Source organism: Pteropus vampyrus, unplaced genomic scaffold (genome assembly GCF_000151845.1).
Source record: "Pteropus vampyrus isolate Shadow unplaced genomic scaffold, Pvam_2.0 Scaffold390, whole genome shotgun sequence".
In the NCBI taxonomy this organism is placed as follows: Eukaryota; Metazoa; Chordata; class Mammalia; order Chiroptera; family Pteropodidae; genus Pteropus; species Pteropus vampyrus.
In genome coordinates, this window is record NW_011889171.1 from 1,056,667 (window position 1) to 1,076,910 (window position 20,244).

At 32.6% G+C, this 20,244-nt stretch overlaps 1 protein-coding gene across 2 annotated transcripts in view; it reads right to left on the reverse strand.

Annotated features, from left to right (window-relative positions):
* The window catches only part of KLHL13 (kelch like family member 13), a 234,813-nt gene that overhangs the window by 163,439 nt on the left and 51,130 nt on the right, over positions 1-20,244 (reverse strand). For both annotated transcript variants that reach the window (XM_023523324.1, XM_011380182.2), the window contains one exon: positions 8,045-8,118. In XM_023523324.1, the coding sequence (XP_023379092.1) occupies positions 8,045-8,094 (50 nt within the window). In that variant the 5' untranslated portion in view covers positions 8,095-8,118. The remainder of the gene's footprint in view (positions 1-8,044; positions 8,119-20,244) is intronic.

The following is a 20,244-nucleotide window of genomic DNA, read 5'->3' on the forward strand; positions in this document are numbered from 1 at the left end:
TGTACAAGACAGGGTTGTGTGTGCTAAAATTAAAGCAATCTACAAGACAGACAAGATCCCTGCCCTCCTAAGACTTGTATTTCAGTGAAAGGGGATAGCTAAAAAAAAAAAAAAAAAAAAAAAAAAGGAAGGAAAAAATAAACAAGAAAGAAGGAAAATATCTAAGAGCAATAATAATAAGTCTTACTCAAAGAATTAAACTAGGGTGGTGTGACACTAAATAGATGGCCACTTTAGATTGGGTGATCAAAGAAATCTTCTCAAAGGAGAGGATATATAAGTGGACATCTGAAATAAAGAAGAGCAAGCCACACAAAGTTGATAAGAAAGAAACAGTTCAAGCAAAAGTAATGGCCAGAACAAAGGCTATTCGGGGAATCCTTCTTCCTTTGAGAATAAACAAATAGAAAAACAGCGAGCATGGGACAAATGAAAATATATTTAAAAACAAGGAAAATTAGATTTTTCAATGTAAAGACTTAGAAGAAGAACAGAACTCTGCAAATATTTTCATATATGAGCCAGAAAACTGTGTTGAAAGCCTTTGTCGCATTCAAGAAAATAAGAAAACATGGCCATAATAAAGCAGGAAGAAGAAGACACAATATGATAACAGGATCAGATGAGGAAAGCTATAACTTGTATTGGTCAACTGCAAGGAAACCAAACTAAAATGTACACCAGAGGAAGTAGAGAGAAGACTTACATAGTTCAAAACAAATTCATTAAATAGAAAGAAAATAGAAAGCGTGATAGATATGGAAGATACAATAATTAATAATCAAAAGTAGATTCAACCTAAATATTTAATATTAAGAAGTCACTTGTACCATGGAATAGTTTATACTTTGCAACTGTTTTGTCCATTACAAGTTTTATTGACATGTAAAAATCTAATGATATAACTAAAGAAAACAGCAGGATATAGACATGATATACAGTATAATAAAACAGTAAGTGCTTCCATTTATTGAGTATTAACCATGTACCAGGAACCTATCTTACATTTTATTTTATCAGATAATTCCAGACAGTAATATTATTTATTTTATAAGTGAGGAAACAATACTTAGAGATGTTAAGAACTTTCCAAAGCTCACACGGCTAGGAAGTAGCAGAGCTTGATTTAAACTTGTATTTGACAGACTTCAAAGCCTCTGCTCTTAACCACAATGCTATAACCAGATCATGTCCAAAAATTACTTCCTCAGATACATTTTAAAATGCACCAAAAGAATTGAGTGAGAACGCACCAAGAGATTAATAGAGATTACCTTAGATGACTATTTTCCTTGCCCACATACAATTTTCTATTTTTGTGTTTTGTAATAAATACGTATTACTTGTAGAGTCAAACAAATAAATTGGTGGAGAGAGGGAATAAAGAACCTTTAGTCTTGTTCTCATGGAAAAGATTTAGAATTGATCTTCAGTAAAAATATCCATTTTCAAATATCTGTAAAACTTGAGGTATCTCTTCTGGAAAGGTAATCGTATAAAGCTTAGTGGTTTCTTTGGGTCAGAGAGTAGCTAAGTGTGATCATCTTTCAAAAGTACTCAAAATATCCTTCAGTTCTTTGGTTTTTGTGACACGAGCTCAGAAACTATAGTTAAAAAAGACAACTTGGTAATGGTTGTTGAATCATGCTTTATGATGAGCTCAGAATGCTGGAATTCATACAATATCATGGAATTGCTTTTTGTTTTGATGATAACTACTTGTGTGTTTGTGGGGTGGAGGGGAACCCTTATGTGTCATTGTACAATGGCACCCTCTACTGGCTATTGCAAAGAGTAGCACTGACCTCTGTTTTTTCCACATTGCATGTGATTTTAGTTGGGCTCAGCCCTCACTTCTTTGGTCCTAACACTCTTTGTTATCTCTTTTTAAAAACTAGTTTATCTGTTGTATCTTGATTTGTAGTTATTAAAAATCTACTAGTCCAGTGTTCTCATCAATAAACTAATGTCATAAATGTCTTCAGCATATAGTTTGGGATTGAACTAATGGTTGTAGATAAGAATGCCTAGAAAGGTTGTGTAGAATATGTACAGAATTACAAACAGCAACATTCAAGACCTAAGTAGAGGAAAAGGAATCATGGTAGTAACTCCTCCCCAGGAACAGAAACAGTTTTTGAAGCCTGGAAAATTCCTCTAGATAGATTAAAAATGCAACATTACTTAAAATTCCGTGGCCTTTGTATAAAAACATGTAACTCTTCAGTAAGAGGAACAAATATGCTGATACACTGCACATATACCTTACTGCAAATAATAAGATAACAACAATGAAAAACCTACAGAATTTCTGAGCCAAAATAAAATCCCGTTATATAAAGTTTAACTGGACTCAGAAATTCATGTTATCCTCTTATATTATAATCCTTATAGGCATCTTTAGCCTAAGATTTGACCTTATTATAATCATTGACTCACTTACTTCAGCAAAAGTAAAACTAGATCCTCATAACTTTTAATCCTTAAAAAGCACAGAAGAACATATTTTTATTGAAGTTTATATAGCCTGATTATGAAAACAGTAATAAAAGGACTTATCTTCAATGACCAATCATCATTAAATTTAATAGAAGATGTGTTTATATATCACCTACTATGTGCTTAGGTTTAAAGATATAATTCCAGATTTTTAAAACTAAAAAGGAGATTGACATCTTCCAATCCATAAATTTTACAGATGAGAACGGTGCTTGACAAATAGTAAAGGCTCAATATTTTTAAATATGAAATGACTTGATTCAAAGCTCTGCCTTCCCTTGACATCATACACTATTAAGAAGTAATTATGTATTACATCGGTAAAAAGTCTGAGCTTATTCCTATAACCTATACTAAATTTCATTAGTCTATTTTACAATTTTAATAACTGTCACTTAAAATACAATTACTTAACTATAAGTATGAGTTGACTGTGGGAAACAAAACTACTCTAAACAATTTAACCAAATAAAATGATCAGCAACAAATAATTGTTGATAAATGTTATAACCTCTGCAAATTTTTAATGAATATCTATTATGCACAAAATCCTTCTCTATATACGATATAAAATAAATATATATTAGACAGTTAGTCATTCTCTGAAAGAGCCTCCTTAATGATGTTATAAGCAAAGACATGCTCAAATTACTTCAATGTAGAACTGAATGTAATAAAAATCATTGCAAGGGTAAAACAGTTCAGAAGCAAAGAGGATCTCCTGATCGTCTGCTTGGACAGATCAGGGAAGGCTTTAGGCAGGGCATGGAATTTGATCTGGATCTTGAATAACAAGTAGGATTTCAATAGTCAGAGGAAGAAAAGGGCAATCTGGCCAACATTTGTAGGTTAGCAATGTTAAAAGATCACTTCGACTAGAGTACGAAGAATTGAGTTGAATGCCAAATATTGTCAAATTTATCCTTAAATACTTCATGACTCCATCCTTTCTCCTCTTCTTCATTCCCTATGCCATCAACTTTTTTCAGATGCCCTCATTTCTTATTTTGACTACTATAATAGCCATTGAGGTTTAAAAAGCCACCTAAGTGGCACAGAACCATGTATGACCATTCACTGCTGTATCCCTAACACATTGCACAGTAAGTGGTGAATAATATTTGTTGCAGAGATGAAATCCAATTATATGGTGTTTGGCACTCTTTTTGCTATATTGAAAATATCAGACAAATGTTTTATATGGTGTTTTATTTATCAAAGAGTACTTTTAGAAAACTGAAACAGTCAGAGTTTTATACATCATTGCAGAGATCTTTATTAGAGGTAGGAACATCAGAAAACGCCACCATCACAATGTGATCCCCTAGACATTACTGTAATATGTACATAAGAATGATACTCAGATTGAGATGTTCTTTGCAGCAAAGCAAGCCACACATGATTGTCCTCTCTCTGTACCTCATGGGGATCACTGGGGTAAAACTTTAAATAGGGTAAAATGTGTTGAATGGTAGGTTATAAGACTAAAAACATCTAAGACTAGTAGGTTAATACTCTTCTGCATTGCCACTCCCACCCTTAATTCTTTATTTTTCTACCTGCTTTATTAATTTTTCATAGCCATTTTCTCATATATATATTTTTTCCTGACCCACCAATACCTCCATCAAAATATAAGCTCAATGAGAGTAAAGATTTATCACTTTTGCATCATATTTTAACAGATGAAAGTGTTTAGCACTTAGCAATCACACAATAAATGTTGGATTACAAAGAGAATGAATTGTTAGATTTTTGAGTTGCAATTACTATATTCTAGACATTGTGTTAAGCAACAGCGATACATTTAATACATTCCTTAACTTACTGAATAATCACTCCATCAAAATTTTAAATATCTTGTTAAATTTGTGTTAAATCTATGCAACAATTTAGGAAGACTATATCTCTTCCCAAAATGTAGTCTTTTAATCCAGGACCATGGTATGTCTCTCCTTTTTAAAAATATCTTCTTTCCAGTCTCTCAGTTGAATTTTAAAAATTTCTTCATATAGATCTTAGACAAATTTTGTTGGGATTATTACTACATATTTATGTTTTATGGCTTTCAAAAATCAATTGTTTTCCATTATATCTTCTAAATGGTTATTTCTGATATAGATAAAAAGTATTAGTTTTTAATTTTTATCTTATACCTAACTACTTTTTAGGACTCATTAAAATTCTATCGACTAAGAAGTTGCTTTTAAGTTTTAGCTTCTGTAGGTACATAAGCCTATCTTCTAAAACTTGATCATTATTGTCTCCTCCTTTCCATTAACTATGCTTCTTTATGTCACTTCCCAGAATTTATAGATCTATATCAAATAATGTCAATTATGAGCATCTTGGTTTTATTGCTGCTTAAGGAACAATTCATATTTTATCATTAAGCATAATGGTGGATTGTTGGTTTCAGAGAGAGAATTATTTTTCTTGTTAAGAGAGCAAGTTTCTATCATTAACTTTTTTACTCTTAAAATGGACATTGAATTTTCTTAAACACCTTCAGCATTTATTCTTTACCTTTTTTTCTTAGAAGAGCTATTGACAAGATGTGTCACATGAGTAACTTTCATAGCATTAAAGAACTCACACGCTGGGATAAAATTTTCTTAATCACAAAGGATTAATTCTTTTCATATATTCCTAATGTATTTGATTTGTATTTTATTTAGACTTTGAAACTGACCCATATTTATGTATGCAAACAAGCAACATTTTCTCAGGTTTTGATATCTGAATTATGCAGCATTGCAAAATGAATTGAGCAATTTCCCATCATTTTATATGCTCTGGATGAGTTTATTTAGTATCAGAATTATCTGTTTCTTTCAAAGCGATCTTATTTATAATAAAAAGATTATAAAAGTAGGAAATCAATAGTCACTGTGTTATAAATGAGGAATCATAAGACTAGTTCCCAGTGGTTCACCAAGTATGACTCAGGTTCAATTCAGTTACCTTGCCATTTACAAAGGTATTTATTTAGAATTAAAAGGACAAAGAGACTTTTCTTTTATAAAGTGTTATTACTTATCAAGATTCCATGTAAAATTTAGGCCATAAGATTTCTTAGGCAAGATGCAAAAAGCCCTAAGCATAAAAGAAAAAAATGATAAATTGACCTTCATCAAAAAACAAACTTCTGCTCATCAAAATGCACAAATAAGAAAATGAATGGCAAGCCACAGATTGGAAGAAAATATTCATAATATATGTATCTAAATATCTAGAATAAATTTAAAAACCCAAAAAGAAAACTTATATTTTAAAATGGGCAAAAGACTTGAATATATACTTCTAAAATATATACAAATAACTAATAAGTACATAAAAACATACTCCATTACACATGAGGAAAATGCAAGGTAAGATCAATAATGAGAAATCTAAAAGAATGGCTAAAATTAACAAGACTAACAATATCAAGAGTCAGAGGGGATTCTCACTTATTACTGGTCAGAGTAGAAAATGGTACTACCACTTTTAACAAGTGGCAGTTTATATTAATGATGTATAAATTAAATATATATCTCTTATGACCCAGTAATTACACTTCTAGGTATATATCCAAAGATAATGAGTGTATATGGCCACAAAAAGATTTATTAAAAATGTCAATAACAGCTTTATTTATAATAGCCAAATAACGGATGTAACTTAAATGGCTATCGACAAGAAAGTGGATAAACGAATTGTGGAATATTTAAACAATGGAATACTAACAGTAATATAAAAGGAACTACTGATATACACAGCAATGATGGATTTCAAAAATATTATTTTGAATGAAAGAAGCCATATGCAAAAGAATATAGCGTTTTACTCCATTAACATAAAATTCAAGAACAAGCAAAACTAATCCAAGATACATAAGTCAAAATGTAGTTTTCTTAGTAGGAGTGAAGGCGATATGGACTGGAAAGGGGCACAAGGGAATTCTCTAGTGGGATGGAATTGTTTTATATTTTGATCTGGGTTGTGATTACCTGGATGTGAGCATGACTAAAAAACTATCAAGATGTATGTTTAAATGTTTGTTTATTTTACTGCATATAATTATGCCTCAATAAAAATAATGGAAACAAATTCAAGTATGCTATAACCACCTCAGTTATAGACTTGAGCTTAGGAGAAACCCTGCCCTCCTACCGTTTCCTCTTCTGAATGTGTGATACAGACCCTCTCATTCTGCATACTCAATTCACCATTACAAATTCAACATTCTCCAACTACTATTCTCTTCTGTCTTTTCACCCAGCATGCCCATAGATCATTCCAGCTATAATTTTCTTGCTTTCTATGTCTCTGAACAAGTTGACCTTACAGCACCTTGCCAAAATGACTTAACACATTCCAACAAACAGGCACCCTCCATATGATATTTACTTAATGAGATTATTATGTAAAATTCCTAGTATGGTATCTGACAAATAACAATGACTTTATATATGTCCCCTTCCGACTTCAACCTTTCCCCTCTTTTCATGTTCTTTTGAGACAGACCTATATTTTAAACTATCTCAGATATCCAAAACACAAAGTTGTATTTTCTTTTCTTTTACTTTTATTTTTCAATTAGAGTTGGCATTCAATATTATTTTATATTAGTTTCAGTTAACATAGCTTAGCGGTTAGACGTTTACATAATTTACAAAGTGAACCCCTGATTATCTAGTATCCACTCAGTTCTATACATAATTATTATTGTATTTTCAAAATAGTTAAAATCTCATTTATATTTCAACATTAGCACTGATATACCATGTATTATTTGCCATCTCTACACATCCCTCTTCTCTCATTTCTACACATACACACCACAGACACTTATTTAATCTCAAAACAATCCTGAGATGTAGATACTATTATCCCCATCTCATAGCTGAGGAACTTAAGACACAGAGTAATTAAGAAATTTGCCCAAGACTATACCACCAGTCTGTGTCGGAGCCATGATATAGACAATTCCAGCATATTATTTCAAATGTTTCACACAAACCGTATAATTAAACTATTGGGAATAAGGGATACCTACAAAGCAAAGGCTATGTTTCTTTGAACTATAAATTTAAAATCTTCAATTGTTAGAGGAAGCTCTGAATTTCTCATGACTTCCTGGAAAAATTTTTAATTGGATATTTAAGTAACAGAAATATACACACAATCATAGAAAAATACTATTAAAAATACTTGTTGATGCATATATTCTTAAGCAATGGATATTTATTATGTATTGATTGGTATGCTTTAAAACTAAAATTCCAATCAGTAGCTCCATTGACTGAATTCCATGTGTTAACAGCTTACATTAATTATGATTTCTAGTATATTCTTTATTTTTTCATTATCTCAGAACACATGGTCACTAACATGCTCTTTATTCTGTTTGTCACTCATTCTTTTATTCACTCATACAGCAAAAATTTATATTTCATGCCAGATATTTAGCAAATACTTATTGAGTAGCAACTATGTTAGGTATATAAATACGCAGGAGAGACATTATGTAACATAAGGTAAATTGTTTCCATAAATATACCTGTTACGGAGCACTGCAGCAACTGATTCCCCTAGATGCAGATGGTCCATCACCTCTACAAGTTGGATAATGACCTGTTCGGGAGAAAAATAAGTCAGTATTTACTATGAAAATCAATACTAGAATTTTCAAAGTATGCTACCTTTGTAATATACATTTTGTGAGAGAAAAGTGAAATATTTGTCCATGTGCCAAATGTCTGTATTACCTTATGACAATGAAGAAAATAAAGGAGATTAAGAAACTGTATCTGCAAGAATCAAAATATCTACAAAATGCTGTAATGAATCATAGTATTGATTAAATTTCATGTGAAATCATTAGCTAACAATTACCCATGGAAAAACAATCAAGTATAAGAAGTTAGATTAAATGAGAAGTCTGTGTGAAATTGGATTAGACAAAAGAAGTTAGAAGCAAAGAGTTGAGGAAAATATTTGCCAAGTAGATACAGAAACAGAACTAATTCCCATGTTACTAGGGGGACTTGAAGCCTGAGAATCCCATAAGCAAGGCCCACAATTTTAGAAGTGGTAGGTCAAAATTAAGGCTAGAAAGGTATAATATTTTAAAAGCTAAAGATATAAAATAGGTAGTGGGAGTAAGAGTGTTGTTTTCCTGATCTAGACTGAATTTTTCTTTTGGTTGTTACTGTTGTTCTTTTATGGGAAAAGAGCAAGTAAGGTTGTAGTAAACTGAACTTTAATATATTAATTTTTATTAATGTGAATGCTTTGCACTGGAGATATAGAGTATATTTAATGTAGTCTATTAATTTCAAATACATTGGAAAGCAAAACTATATATTTTACTTAAATGTTTCTTATTAAAATCAATTTATTGCATTGAGAAGATAAAAATAGATGTATACGATTTAGTTTGTTCATATAATTGTGTTTATTATAAAGACCTAAATTAATTAAGCTAGAGAAAAAAAGGTTTTCTTCATTATTCCTTGCTCTGTTCCTACCCCTTAATTTAGGGACAAAAGAAAAAGAAGTAGAAAGGAAAAAATGGGCTCCATTTCTTGGGTCTTCATAACTCTGGAAACGAAACACTTCAATTGACAATATAGCATTTATATTTATTTGCATAATCATATTTTTGTTTACAATCCTATTATTACAAATTTAAAAACTGAACAGCGTAAAGGAAATAAAAATTATAAACATCTCAAAATCAAATGTGAGATGATGAGGAATTTTATAGATGGACCACAAAAAAAAAAACAAAAAAAAAAAAACAACTTTATCAAGATTACTATTAGGAATCTGGGAATGTGAAAATGAATAATTCATGCCCTTTTTAGCCAACTGCATCTAGAGTAGAACATATAGTTACCAAAATGAGGTATGCAAATTTTCACTTAATCCCATTGTTTCATCCAATCCACCTGCTACACCTGGATCTCCGAGTCTGAGGCTCTCGAACTCTAGCTCTCAAGATAAGAAACCTCTGGTTTCCTAAGGAGCGGAGAGTGGGTGACAAGACATGAGAGTCCAGCAACTTACTCTAAATACTTTCAAGAAATAGCCCATGTTTTCAATCTCATGAGTCATGACGAGGTACCTCCAAGTCTTGAAACATTAAGAATTCTACGGGAAGAATTAGTTGGTTTCTCTTGAAAGTTCATGTAGGGGGATATATATATATATATATATATATATATATAGTTACCAAAATGAGGTACTTCAAAGTATATATATATATACTTTGAAGTACCTCATTTTGGTAACTATATATATATATATATATATATAGTTACCAAAATGAGGTACTTCAAAGTATATATATATATACTTTGAAGTACCCTTGAAGTACACATTGAAGTACCCTTTGTGTGTGTGTGTGTGTGTGTGTGTGTGTGTGTGTATACATACATACATTGAAGTACCCTAGAGTACACCGCATAGAATCTAATAGAACACTGGATATATAGACCTAGATTTAGATTAAAACTTTATTCTGAGTTAAAAATTAGTTTCAACCTTACAAGTGTAGAATAGCTATAATCACTAGGACAAGTAATAACAAATGCTGAAGAGGATGCGGAGAAAAAGGAACCCTCATACATTGCTGGTGGGACTGCAAATTGGTACAGCCACTATGGAAAACAGTATGGACGTTCCTCAGAAAACTAAGAATTGATCTACCATATGATCCAGCAATCCTTCCACTGGGTATTTACCCCAAAGACTTGAAAACTCATATCCGAAACGATATTTGCACACAGATGTTTATAGCAGCATTATTCACAGTAGCCAGGACATGGAAGCAATCAAAGTGTCTTACAATAGATGATTGGCTAAAGAAGCTGTGCTACACATATACAATGGAATATTACTCAGCCATAAGAAGAGAGGAAATAATGCCATTTGCAACAACATGGATGGATCTCTAGATAATCATGCTAAACAAAATAAGCCAGACTGAAACAGTTGAAAATCACATGATATCACTTATATGTGGGATATAAACCTAAAAACAACAAATGAACAAGACAAACAGAGACTCACGTACTTGAACTATAGACTAGTGGTTACCAGAGTGTAGGGGTAGGGGAGGAAGGAGGAGGTAGACAAGGTAATGAGGGTCAAATATAGGGGGGTAGGTGAAGGGTGAAATGAGTAAAGTGTATGAAATATATGGTCACTGAAGGAACTGGACTTTGGGTGGTAAACACACAATAGAATATAAAGATGTGAAATTATAATGTGCACCTGAAAATTATATAATTGTATTAACCAATGTTGCCCAAATAAACTTAATTTTAAAAAGTGTACAGTTGAAACTTACTAAATTTCTTTAACCAATGTCTCCGCAAAAAATAAATAAATTTTAAAATAAAATTTAAATTTAAAAAATTAAATGAAATTGAAAACCAAAAAAAAAAAAAAGAAAAAAAGCTGGTTCTTTGAGGAAGTTAAAAAATCTTGACTAACCCCTGGCTAGACTCATAAAATAAAGATACAAATAAACAAAATCAGGGATGAAAAAGGAAAAATTACGACAGATACTGCAGAAATACAAATGATCATACAATAATACTATGAAAAAGTATATAATACCAAATTTAATAACATAGAAGAAAGACAAGTTCTTAGAAATATACAACTTTCTTAGACTGAATCAAGAAGAACTGGAAAATCTAAATAGATCGATCAGCAGTATGGAAATTGAAACAATCATCGAACACCTCCAAAGAAGTAAAAGTCCAGGACAAGATAGCTTTACCAGTGAATTCTACCAAACATGCAAGGATTTAATACCTATTCTCAAACTGTTCCAAAAAATCGAAGAGGAGGCAATACTTCCTAACTCATTTTATAAGGCTAATACCACCCTGATACCAAAACTTGATAATGATAACACACACCCAAAAAGAAAACTACAAACCAATACCTCTCATGAACACAGATGCAAATATCCTAAATAAGAGAATTGCAAACTGAATACAACAACACATAAAAATGTTATATACTATAATCAAGGGGGCATCAAGCCAAGAGCACAGGGATGGTTTAAAGTACAGAAATCTATTAATGTGACATACCACATAAACAAAATAAAGAATAAAAATCATATGATTATATCAATGTTTGCAGAAAAAGCATTTGACAAGATACAGCATCTATTTATGATTAAAACACTTGATACAGTATCTATAGAAAAAAGTAACATAATAAAGTCCATATATGACGAACCCTCAGCCAACATTATACTTAATGGTGAAAAACTAAAAACCTTCCCTCTAAGATCAGGAACAAGACAAGGCTGTCCACTATCGCCACTGTTATTCAGTATAACATGGGAGATCCTAGTGAGTGCAATCAGGCAAGAGAAAGATATAAAAGGCATGCAAATAGGAAACAAAGAAGTCAAAGTGTCACTATTTGTGGATGACATGATTTTCTATATAGAAAACCCTAAAGAATCTGCAAGAACACTACTAAAAACCATAAGCAAATACAGTAAAGTCTCTGGATACAAATCAATGTTCAAAAATCCATAGCGTCCCTATACTCTAATAATGAAGTGTCAAAAAAAGAAGGGAAAAAATAATTCTTTTTGCAATTGCAGCAAAAAGGATAAAATACCTACAAATAAATTTAACGAAACGTGAAAGACCTATATAATGAAAACTACAAGACTCTATTAAAAGAAATCAAACAAGATACAAAGAAATGCAAAGATACTCCGTGTTCTTGGATTGGAAGAATCAACATAGTTAAAATGACCATATTACCTAAAGCATTATATAGATTTAATGCAATTCCCATTAAAATCCCATTGGCATTTTTTAAAGAAATAGAACAAAAAAATCATCAGATTTGTATGGAAGCATAAAAGACCCCCAAATTGTCAAAGCCTTCCTGAGAAAAAAGAACGAGGCTGGAGGCATCACCCTGCCCAACTTCAAGTTATACTACAAAGCAACAGTAATCAAAACAGCATAGTATTGGCAGAAAAACAGACACACAGACCAGTGGAACAGAATCAAGGGTCCAAAAATAAACTCATATTAATATGGGCAAATAATTTTTGACAAAAAGCCTAAAACATACTGTGGAGAAAGGAAAGCCTCTTCAATATATGGTGCTGGGAAAACTGGAAAGCCACCTGCAAAAGAATGAAACTAGACCGCTGTCTATCACCACACACCAAAATTAAGTTAAAATGGATTAAGGGCCTGAATAAAACAGTGAAACAATAAATTGCATAGAAGAAAACATAGAAGCTAAAATCAAGGATCTTGAACTTAAAGATGATTTTATGAATTTGACCTCAAAAGAAAGGGAAGTAAATCAAAAATAAATGAGTGGAACTATATCAAACTAAAAAGCTTCTGCACAGCAAAAGAAGTCATCAATAAGGTAAAGAGACAACTATCTAAATGGAAAAAAACATTTGCAAGCAACTCCTCCAATAGGAGCCTAATATCCAAAATATACAAAGAACTCATATAACTCAACAACAACAACAAAAATGATCCAATCAAAAAATGGGCAGAGGACCTGAACAGACACTTCTCCCCAGAGGACATACAAATGGTCAAATATATGAAAAGATGCTCATCATTGCCAGCTATTAGGTAAATGGAAATCAAAACCATAATGAAAAGATACCATCTCATACCTGTTAGAATAGTTATAATCAACATGACAAGTAATAACAAATGTTGGAGAGGATGCGGAGAAAAAAGGAACCCTCATACAGTGCTGATGGGACTGCAAATTGGTATGGCCACTATGGAAAACAGTATGGAGTTTCCTCAAAAAACTAAGAATTGATCTACCAAATGATTCAGCAATCCCTCTACTGGATATTTACCCCAAAGACTTGAAAACCCATATCTGCAAAGATATTTGCACACCGATGTTAATAGCAGCATTATTCCCTGTGGCCAAGACATGAGAGCAATCGAAATGTCCTATGACAGATGACTGTATAAAAAGCTGTGGTACATATATACAATGGAATATTACTCAGCCATAAGAAGAGATGAAATATTGCCATTTGCAACAAGATGGATGGACCCTGAAATAATCATACTACGTGAAATAAGTCAGACAGAAAAAGTTGAAAATCACATGATATCACTTATATGTGGGATATAAATCTAAAAGCAACAAATGAACAGGACAAACAGACAGAGATTTATGGACGTGGACAATAGACTGACTAGTGGTTACCAGAGGGGGGGGGGGAAGGGGAGTTAGACAGGGTAAAGAGTGTCAAATATATGGTGATAGAAAGAAATCTAGCTATGTGAACACGCAGTGTAAATATATGTATATATATATTTACACGTATATATATATATATATACATTTACATATGTTTATATATATACACTGTATGTATATACAGCATATATATATACACTGTATATATATACATATATATACACATCTTATTATTAATGTGTACAGCTGAAACTTATTGGATTTCTTTAATTAATGTCACCATAAGTATTGAAAAGAATAAAATAAATAAAATAACATAAAGCATTAGAGACAAAATAGATGTCACAAAGTTCAAGCACAAATGCACATTCATATTAATAGCAGACTATCTTCTTAGTCCACCAAGTACAATTCTTAAGAAGCTTGGCAAACTGGGTTAAAACCGGCAACAAATCAGAAGAGCACAAGGAGGGAGGTATGGGAAGGCACACTGACAATGGTAACATGTGACATCTGACAGGAATAGAAAGAGGAAAATCATCAAAACCAGTTCAGGAAGGTAAGAAGAGTACAACAATTAGGAATCATATACTGTAGAAGCAAATAGTTTTACAAGTCTGAACAGATTCTAGGGGCATTTCTAAAACTATAATAATAGCTGTAAAGATGGCCATGAGTCAGTAAGAAAAGTATTTAACCAAAGTATTTAAAATGAAAAATACATTAGTGTTTAGGGTGTAAACTGTTATTTAAAAAGAAAAATTTTAGAATGGTTTATTTCCCAAGGAATCATAGATGTATGAGGTTTAACTGTTTTAAGTAGATCTTTACTTTTCTTTACCCTGCTATTAAGATAAATTATATAATGTATAAGTAGTAGGGGTTTGTGATAATATATAGAGAGAGATTTGGAGGCTTGTATCAAGAAAAATTCACTCCTCATCACTATATAAATACATTGATTAATAGAGAAAATGCATTTCAGAGCTACAGCTTATTGTCTACAACTTCAATACTAGTAGTAGATATAGAGCGAAGTGTGTACTTCAGGATATAACTTCCTTTCTGAGCCTCAAGACACACACACTCCTAAAGTGGCCTCCAGGTAAAGTGTGCCTCAAGCTCTTCATCTTCCTAATATACTGTTCTGCATTCTCTCAGAGCAACTTTCTCCTACAGTGTCCCTGATTACAACCCTTCCACTTTCACGGAAGTGTAATGGTTAAGAACATGAACTCTGCAGATAGCCAGCCTAGGTTCAAATTCTAGCTCTACCACTGAATTGTGTGACCAGGAGCACTTAATCGTCATATGAAAAAATGGACAGTAAAAGTAACTAGCATTTAACATCACTCAAAAATATTAGTGAGATATGCATTATTCAAAATTAAATAGTCCTTATAAACCCAAGTCTCCCATGCTGCATCCCTCAAAATGTGATTTTTCCTTTCCTAATATTCATAAGGCTAACATGTTCCTCTTAATGTTAAATTAATAAAGTTATTTTCATCTCTTTATGCATGCTTTAAGAGGATTTCTAATAAATTCAGTTATCAGTTAAAATGTTGCAATATGTAATTTATGTAGTGATATGTAATTTATAGCACACCTACAAAGAACCAGGCACTGTGCAGCGCATTAAGGATAGAAAGATGAATGCGGAATAATCACCAACATCAAAGAATTCAATCTCGTGGGGAAACAGACCATTAATATAGAGCATATACATGCTATGAATAAAGATATGTATGCTGTGGTGTTATAAAACACAGAGAAAGATGACTTAATGGGTTCCTAGAAGACAGGTCTCCTATGCCTTAAAAGAAGTTAGACAAACAAAAGAAAGGTTATGATAATATCTCCTGAGGCATACTTAGAGTTAAAGCCTGTGCATCCTGTATAACTGAATGTGACGTGCTTTGTGTTTATAAACTGCAAAGCATTATATGCACATTATTGTCTTTAACCGTATTGAAAAAGTCCAGCTCTCCACTAATCAGATAGCCTGAAATTCCCACAAAGGCTCATCTCCCAAACATGCCATTACATTCTTTTTAGAAAATGTAAAATATACATAAAAGTGAAAGCAGATAAAAAGAGAACTAATATTTATAGAAGTCATCTGTGTGCTGGGCACTTTAGTTATTTCACCTTAATCTTCACAACAACCAGCTTAGTGAGGAAGGTATTATGATCCTCATTTAAACATAAAGAAATAGAAGGCTCACAAGGTTAATTAATGTGCCAAAAGTCACAACTACTAAGTGGATGAGTCAGGATCCTAACCTTGAAAACCTGAACTGCAATCACCAAATCACACTGCTACCTTAGTACCAACAAGGAGCTAACATTCATTAAGGGGTACCAGTCAGTCACTGTATTAGTTTGCTGGGGCAACCATAACCAAGTACCACAGACTGAGTGGCTTAAATAGCAGAAACTTATTGTCTCACAATTATGGAGGCTAGAAGTCTGAGACAGAGGTTTCTGAAAAGTTGGTTTCTTCTGAGGCCTCTCTCCTTGGTTTGCTGGTAGCTGTCTTCTCTCTGTGTCTTCATATGGTCTTCCCTCTGTCTCCTAATCTATCCTTATTCTCAGTGCATCAGTCATATTGGATTAGGGCCCACCATAAAATACCCTATCCCCAAACACAGTCAAATTATGATACTGGTACTTAGGACTTCAATATCTGAATTGAGGGGGAAAACAATTCAGCCCATAACAGTAACACTGAACAAAATCCTCCTTCTAAGGGAACATAAGGACAGACCTTAAATGTTTTTAAGTCATAACGGAATTTTTGAAGGTTGTTTTGAGAAATGCAGATATGTGCTTATAGCAAAATAGAGCCAGAGTCAGTGATTACCATTCTCTAGAGATCATTTTGGAAACGTGTTGGGATGCTTTTACAACTTATAATTATTGGGGAAAACCACTAGTATTTAGTGGGCAGAAGCGAGTCATAAAATGTGTGGAGCAATCTCACACAAGAAAGATTTGTCCCATTCATATCCCAGAAGAGAGGAATGTTCAGCCAGACTAACCTCAACAAAAATAAATATCAGTAGTGCTCTTGTGTATATCAATACTAGATAGATTTTATAAGAAGTTAACAGAAAAACCCAATAATTTATGGCAAAGTCTTTATGAAGGTAGAAGGTTGAATAAAAAAAAACAACATTGTTTCAAAATTAAATGATGCACTCACTCCATGCTCTACATATTAGAGCATTTTCAACGACCTATTTGTTGAAAACAGTTTTAGTGCAATAGTGGCATCAACACAAAAGCAACAAAACCTCTGCAAAATGTCACAGAGGATATGAATCTACTTTTAATAATTTCACACAAAACATTAAATTGGTAGTCACATAAATTACATGAATCTCAACAAGTTACTTTTAGTATTTCAGATTATTGTAACACTATATATATTTTTTTTAATTTTTATAACACTAAAAAACCTGTACTGTGAAAGACCACATTGAAAGTATTTGAGGGTTGTCTATTGTTTTTGTCTTCTTTGAGTAGAGACATCTATTGCCCAACTTCTGTATAGCTTCTTGTTTTATTGTTTCTCTTTTTAAATCATCCTCTATTCCTCATCATCTAGAGAGAGAGATGGTTTTCAAGGTCTTTCGAAGTACCGGGAACCTAAAATATGCCTTGACAGGTGATAGTATTCTAAAATACAAGAGATGCTTTCTGTGACACCTCATCTGTTCTAAATCGCAACATAAGGAATTATTTCATCACAGATTTATAAATATGGCTCAGGTCATTTGTGAGAATATCATACTTCCTCATTTTCTCCATTTTGATAGTCTGTAATTTATCATGGCTTGTTTTCTCCATTTGAAGGATTTCCTTCTTTCTCTTATCATATACAAACAAGTCTAGTCATTTATTACTTATTCTAACATTTTAATTTCATGGCCATGTACACTGCTGATTTTTCATTTTCCTGGGCTTTTTATACAGAATTATCTTCTTACTTCTCATAAACCCAGTCTTACTCTTTATAAGAGGGTACAAGCATCAACAACTTCATTCCATCTTCTAATACAACTATGTTCTCACAGATATATCCTGAAATATATACTGTTTTATTTTAAATTACATTTATAATTTATATTAAATCATGGCATTGTATTTTTATCATATATATATGTGATATATATATCATATATATGTCATATATATATGTGATATATATATATGATACATATATATATATATATATGTTATATAACTTATGAACTTTATTTCTGGTTAGTTAAATATAATGTTACAAAATATTTATTTAAAAGGGGGAGGTAGGAGTCTGATAGGGTTGAGAGCCACATAGATTGACTTGCAGAGACCTGAGCCAAGAGAACTCAGAAACTAGCCTTAAGTCTGGTCAAAAAGAAAAGAAAAATGTTCTTCATTACTGATACCTCATAGCTCAGCACACAGAACTTAGAAACAGTAGCCCAGAAATTAGAAGCAAAGAAGTTAAAGAAAGAGTGTCAAAGTGGTTTATAAGAAACCCAACAAACAACTAAGCATGAATATGCAAAATTCACTTCTGGTAATGCTCATAGACCTAACCCAGAAGGAAATTTGACTAATAGATCAATTCTTTAAACAAAGTCTATGACTCACATAACATGTTCACCACCAGAGTAAAGCTTAGTTGTACCTCAACTGGGCTTTTTATGTGCTGAACTTCAGAGGACTGAAAAAAAAAAAAAGAGGTCAGGAAGTCAAAAAGAATGAAAGGGCAAGAGGCCACAATACCAAGGGTTTAGCTTCAGAAAATATTCTGTCACTAAAAAGCTCCCATCTCTGCTCTGGGCATGAAAAAATATTAGAGACACTGAAGAAAACTATGGTTCGACCCATTACCTCTAACTGGGCTTCATTTTCTTGAAGCCTGGGCCAACATCTCAGCCAGTAACTCAAGGTTACTTATAATTAGGTACTTTTAGAATAGAAACACTGAAAGTGTTTTGGTCAAGACTCTGATATTTGATACTTAAATCATGTCATGCTATATTAGTTTGCCCCTTAACTAAAAAAGATAGCTTTCTCCTTTCATGTCCTGAAAAATAATAGCAATATAAATTCTGCAACATCAAACTCATCCACATCCCCTGTCATTCTGTTTTAAAAAGGTCATTGTGAATTCTTAACAAATAAAGCATAAGGCTAGATTTAACTTAAATCAAGTTAATCTTACATAATAAGCCAAGGAGACCACATTTGATCAGATTATCTACAAAGAGCACATTTTTTATCTTTTGCTAGAATTTTAATTAATATTATTTACCACCAAAGATAAACATTAGTTATTTTAAGAATTATACCCTAGCCATGGTTTTATTTTTTCAGACTAAGTCTGGAGTTACAATAAACCAAATGATTATTCATTTTAATTTTATTTGGCAAAGCCATTTAAGTCGATAAATTAAAAGGTAAACTTTCATTAACTCACGGGTAAAATCATGAATATCTGAAGAATAGCTTTGCCTCTATTAAGTCAACATCATCAATAACAAATAATTTAAATTTGTTTTACCTAACTAAAACATAAAGCATTTGTTATAAATATTTGTTTTTAACAATAATTTCTGAATCATATATCTTTTCAGATTTTTCACATTAAAAATGGATAGCTTTAAGTGTTGCCTTATAATACTTAGTCTTTGCTTACCTTTTCCTGTTTATTCAGATTAAAAATGAAAGGTTAGCTTCCCCTCCCCAATTCCCATTTTAACATGCATTAATCCTTAGAATATAAGGTTAAAAAATATTTTCTTCCAAACTGAAGAATGTATTGCTATTTTTAAATATTGATTTATCAATTTAATGGCCTCTGAAAAATTAGGTGCTTGAATGACTAACATTAGATAGCTGACATAACTCTCTTTTCACTCCAGATATTGGAGAAATGGTGGCTACATATTTGACACTGAGACTGAGTCTTACTTAAAAAGACAAGAAGTGGAGATTGGATTAAACATGGCGGAGTGAGAGACGCCTTCAGATGTCTCCCCTTGAAATAACAAATTGAACATCTAAAACTCAACAAAAAACACCCAAACTGCACACTAGCACGTCTGAGCATGGGATCTCTGCATAAGAGCTACCACAGGTAAGAACCCTAGGTGTCAAGAGGTGGACTGGGAGAAACAAAGAAGCTGCCTCTCACAGCCCTAGCTTCCTGTAGGAGGACGGGGAGAGTAGAAGGTGCAGCAACTTCACTGAACAGCCCTGCCTGAGAGTCCTGTGAGCTCCACGCGGCTAATGGCAGTGCCAAGTCATCAGGGCAGAAGGCAAAGAAAACGGGACAGCAGAAAAGCAGGGACGACAGACAAGTGGGGATGAAAGAGAAACAACAGTTAATTTTTACCTGCCATGGCTGCAAACCCAAGGCTGAACCACAGCCCTCATTCTACAATTCAGAGGTCCTCTGCCCCCATACCCTCTGAGACCGATCACCGCAGATCCCCAGGGGAATCTGAGGAA